Below are 4629 nucleotides of genomic sequence, written 5' to 3'. Positions count from 1 at the left end.
GCGTACATATGTACTATTATAAATCTATTATATTGGCGCGCTCGCCTTCACCTTTCTCTGTGTGTCTAGTAAGAACGGTCAACATTTGACAATAATGGAAGATTGTACAGTGCTGTTTACATTCCTTCTATTTTTTTATTTCTTTCATTCTTAGAATTCGAACGTATACATGTAGGAAACATACAATTCATCCTGACTCAGCGTCGATCACGTCCTATATTCTATACTCGTGTTCTCGAGAGTCTAGGATCGGGCACAGTTCAGTTTTTTATCGTTCTGCGCATCTAAATGCTTTACCGTGTATATTGAACCATGTGGAGAGAGTTCGCTGCGATCCCCACCACCTTCCAAGCTGCGCGAAACGGTCCTAGACTCTCGGGAACACGAGTATACGTGTACAATAATTACGTTAGGTGTTCAACCCGAATTTGATGGGCTACTCGACGGGCACAGGCGAATTTATCTCGGCGAGAGCGAAACTGAACGTGGCCTTCCCGGTCGCGGCCACGGAAGACGCGCTGCAGCAAGCACGGATTCTAGTCCAGCGGATCAAGAGCGATCCAAAAATGAACGTGAAGAACCAGTGGAAGGTACAGATGTATACAGCAGACAGACACGCACACGTATTTACATAGGAGGAGATCTCGTACGAGTCAAATATTTTTATCTGCTGCAGCTCGTTACCATTTTTTTTGGGGCGAACGATATTTGTTCCGCGCAATGTTACAATCCCGCACAGTTCTCGCCCCTTCGTTATGCTCTCCACTTACGGAGGACGTTGGACTTTTTAAAAATTACTCTACCTCGTACATTAGTCAATCTCGTGCCAGTCATAGGTAATATAGACTTTTCACAATTTACTTTGCATATACAGGGTGTCCCACGTAACACTCTTCATGATTATTCAAATGCTTGCTATAATCTGATAAAAAAATATTTTCAACAAAAGTTGATCAGTTTTCGATTGGCTATACATTGCAATAAAAAAAGTTGGAAAGAAAGTTTTCTTTTTTATATTTGTAACATAATGAGAGCTTCCTCCAAATTTTTTTTGGGGAGTAGGCCGAAATCTTTACCCCTTAGGGTCCCCACTGGTCTTAATCCGCCGCTGTATTTATTTTTAAGTCTCGTAATTACATTCACTTACTAACTGAATTTCTTTGCCTTCAGTGTCATCCGAAGGTCATGGTATCTAGGTCATTGAATTACATTGATACGGGCTATAATACTGTTAAGTCAAAAATACGAAGTTCCATTTAAGAGAATGAAGATAACCTTAACAATAGTAAAAAAATTTTCTTTCCAACTTTTTTTCTTGCAATGTACAGCCAATCGAAAACTGATCAATTTTTGTTGAATTATTATTTNCCCCTCATTTCGGCTGATTTTCTCTCTTCGAACTGAAATATCTGAAAGTACGTTGTTTATAAAATACCGAAATAGATGGCCGACTCGCGAGACGTTGTTTGTCAAGTGCTGACTAAGGGTCGAAGGTAGTTTAGAAGAACTACAGAAAAGTCTTCTAGGTTCGTTTCTATTTCAGATACGATGATTCCCCGGATTTTACAGTAGTGTTGCAGCCATTTATTAAATTATTCAATGCACCAAATGCAGACCCGAAGCGAGCACCGCCGATCGACCCTGCTTTGGTCACGTACGATTGCTTTCACTTCAGTCAGAAGGGTCACGCATTAGGTAGGTGAAGAATGTCAAAAGAGTCGTTCAATGATTTCATAGCGAATTAAAAAACCAGAAACATTTTAACAGTTTTAAACGTAATACGATTCTCTGTTAATTGCTAGGAGCGAATTTGTTGTGGAACAACATGTTCGAACCAGTTGGAAATAAAACGGAACGGGGACTGCCAGAGGTATTCGAGAGACTATTGTGTCCGAACGAGAACGCGCCATACATCTTCACGAACGTCAACTCGAGACGGTTTCGAATGACAGGGCGCCAAGATGGTATCACCGTGGCTAGACGACGAGCACGGGGAACCGACTGATAGCGACGGCGCTCTCACACTTATGTGATAATAACTACCAATACGTATGAACAATGATGAATCCACCGGGTCAGTGGAAAATTTCACAAGCGATCTTGATTGTCAAGAATGAACTTGGTGCATCATGCACGTTTTAGAAAACGATGATATAGGTTCCATAGTCCTCTCGACTGATAAAAATTATGTCCGTGGAACTTTGGAACAAAATTAAACGAAAAACAAACGTTCGTATGTACGTGTATTCTCTTCCATATTTATGTGTCCCTTGTTCATTCCCGAAGTGTGTGGCGAATGTTCCACACGTTACGAGGCACGTATACGTCGTATAACGATGTACGTATGTATGTATACATGGACTAAAAAAAGATATTTTCCGAACCGTCCTTCGGTTATTCGATAAAGTTACCTACTACCACATCGCTGATGGCGGTGAGAACAAATAAAACGAGATATGGACGTTGCGTGATAAACGTCACCACGAGCGAACTGGGCGGTGTTCCGATAACAAATCGAGATTATCATTCAAAACGTTGATCCCCGTTCACGTTGCGCGTATCTAATTTATGACTATCTCCCCATGCAAACAACCGCGACGGACGATATGGTTCTACGAAAATAGGAAACCTGCCAAGATAGGTTTGATACATATGCGTACAAACTGTATATAATTACTTAATATACATGTACGCAGAAACTTAACACTAGAAAGACTGAAACTTAGTATATACCTGTATTGCCCAAAGCAGTCAAAATGACTGCATTGTGAAAGAATAATGTGTAAAGAAATTTGTCTAAAATTAATTTTTAATATTTTTTATATTATTTACAGTCATACAACAAGTTATTAGTTAATGTTAACAATAAAAAAAATTTACTTCACTTGGGAAAAAAAATAATTTATGCATTATTATTTGTACATTTGCCCAAAAGCAGTAAAAATTACTTCCTTGGGCAATCTAGTGTTAAGGTAGCTCGTTATTTGGGTAANCTTATCATCTTAGTAGATAGCTGGTATCTCATAGTCATATTTAACCAGTTAACTGTGTCGATCATTTTGCAAAGTGCGCCCCAGTGTGTGTCGCGATAATCAAGCGATGACGGATATAGTCGTCAAACACAGAGTAAGTGGCGCTGTTGAAATATTGGGTCAAAAAGACGACTTTGTTTTAGAAAATGAATGAATTTATTCACGGATATAGCCGTCATAACACAAAATTCTGCCATTCTTCCATGACGGATATAGTCGTCAAACACACTTAACTGGTTAAATCGAGTCTCGCTACAAGTACATTTTTATTTCTTTTTTAACAGATTGCGTAGCGAATAGAAATTTCTAAGACATACGCGAGGGACCGGACGTTTTTGGGCAAACTGCACGTTATTTAAATCATCATAACTACAGATCTGTGGAAGTATAAGAGTACTTATCAAAGAATATGTTGACCAATAGCCTTTCAAGTTATCTTTTCTTGTTTGACCCATCAGAATAATTAGGCCAAGGAATTTCTTCATGTCCTTCTGCGTAACCGGAGACCACTTTAGTGTTTTATATGATGTTTTGCGTTTCATTGCGGTTTGATCGTGATAGTTGGACAACTGTTTGCACGACATCTCAAACAATTCATCACCAAAAAAGAGATTGGTCACAGAGAGTACAGAGTCACACTGAGACGGAAATGTGGTGACCCCAGCATGACCTTCAAACATTTGTAGGCGTGGTGATGTGTCAATTTCAGACCAACAATTATCAGTATCTTCTTGAGTATCGGAATCACTTGAAAGTACCGCCACCCTACACTTTCTTAATAATTTCAAATAATTTCATTATCAGTAGAATTAGTAGAATCGTCTTCGGAATCGTCAAAACAGTCATCCGCATCTTCGATCTCATTAGGAATATCTATAATAAATTATCGTTAAGTACTTCCGCAAGTGTATCAATTTCGTTGGTTTCCTTCCTTTTTCTGAGGCAGGGCATTTCAAAAAGCGTCAGGAAGTTGAAGACGAAGGCTATTCGAATGACCAAAATACAATGTAATTGCAATACCTTATGGGTTCGTGCAATTTTATAGGTTTTCGCAAATTGACCTGCACGGTTTCCACCATTAAGATCGCTTCATTCGGTGTAGATAAGACAGTGTTTGGATATTTAAGGTCTGGAATACATAGCGCGAGAAAGACGAGAATACTCGTCAGCGGTACGCAATGTGTTAAGGATGTATTGGCTATACAGTCAATCCCAAAAGTTTATGCACTTTACAAACGCATTTTTTAAAAAGAAATCAGACGTCGGAAGAACATTGCTAATAATAAACAACAAAAAAAATTTTCGATTTTTCTGAGACTTCTCCAAGGGGTACCCCTTCAATTTCTTCCAAATTTTCGTTCTTGGCCAATAACTCCCAAACCGTTGGACCTACAAGAAAATTGCATAGGACCTTTCTTGTAGAGAACGAGGAGATCTACAATTTCTGTATAAAAATTTTCCGCTAGCGACTATATTTAACGAGTAATTTGCAAAAAACTGTTTTGTCGTTTTTCGTCAATAACTCGTTAAATATTAATGCTAGCGGAAAAATTTTATACAGAAATTGTACATCTCGTCGTCCTCTACAAGAAAGGTC

The 4629-nt window shown here is 38.8% G+C and overlaps 2 protein-coding genes across 2 annotated transcripts in view; both read left to right on the top strand.

Annotated features, from left to right (window-relative positions):
* The window catches only part of LOC108624530 (phospholipase B1, membrane-associated-like), a 10989-nt gene extending 8757 nt beyond the window's left edge, over window positions 1-2232 (top strand). The window contains exons 7-10 of the mRNA XM_026813189.1: window positions 414-590; window positions 1444-1493; window positions 1544-1695; window positions 1803-2232. Of these exons, the coding sequence (XP_026668990.1) occupies window positions 414-590; window positions 1444-1493; window positions 1544-1695; window positions 1803-2005 (582 nt within the window). The 3' untranslated portion in view covers window positions 2006-2232. The remainder of the gene's footprint in view (window positions 1-413; window positions 591-1443; window positions 1494-1543; window positions 1696-1802) is intronic.
* LOC113464266 (phospholipase B1, membrane-associated-like) lies at window positions 21-1313 on the top strand. Its single transcript, XM_026813187.1, has 2 exons — window positions 21-590; window positions 677-1313. Exons 1-2 carry the CDS (start codon window positions 432-434, stop codon window positions 1148-1150), a joined length of 633 nt encoding a protein of 210 aa, XP_026668988.1. The 5' UTR covers window positions 21-431; the 3' UTR covers window positions 1151-1313.
* Window positions 2233-4629: the final 2397 nt, after the last annotated feature.

The sequence above is a fragment of the Ceratina calcarata genome, unplaced genomic scaffold (genome assembly GCF_001652005.2).
Source record: "Ceratina calcarata isolate Rehan_Ccalc_2016 unplaced genomic scaffold, ASM165200v1 scaffold311.2, whole genome shotgun sequence".
NCBI lineage: Eukaryota > Metazoa > Arthropoda > Insecta > Hymenoptera > Apidae > Ceratina > Ceratina calcarata.
The sequence above is the reverse complement of the archived record's forward strand: the minus strand, read 5'-3'. Positions and strand labels throughout refer to the sequence as shown.

Coding starts and splice junctions, on each gene's coding strand:
- LOC113464266 (XM_026813187.1), top strand. CDS start 432: ATGGGCTACTCGACGGGCACAGGCGAATTTATCTCGGCGAGAGCGAAA. Junction 591..676: donor ACGTGAAGAACCAGTGGAAG/GTACAGATGTAT, acceptor TATCTGCTGCAG/CTCGTTACCATTTTTTTTGG.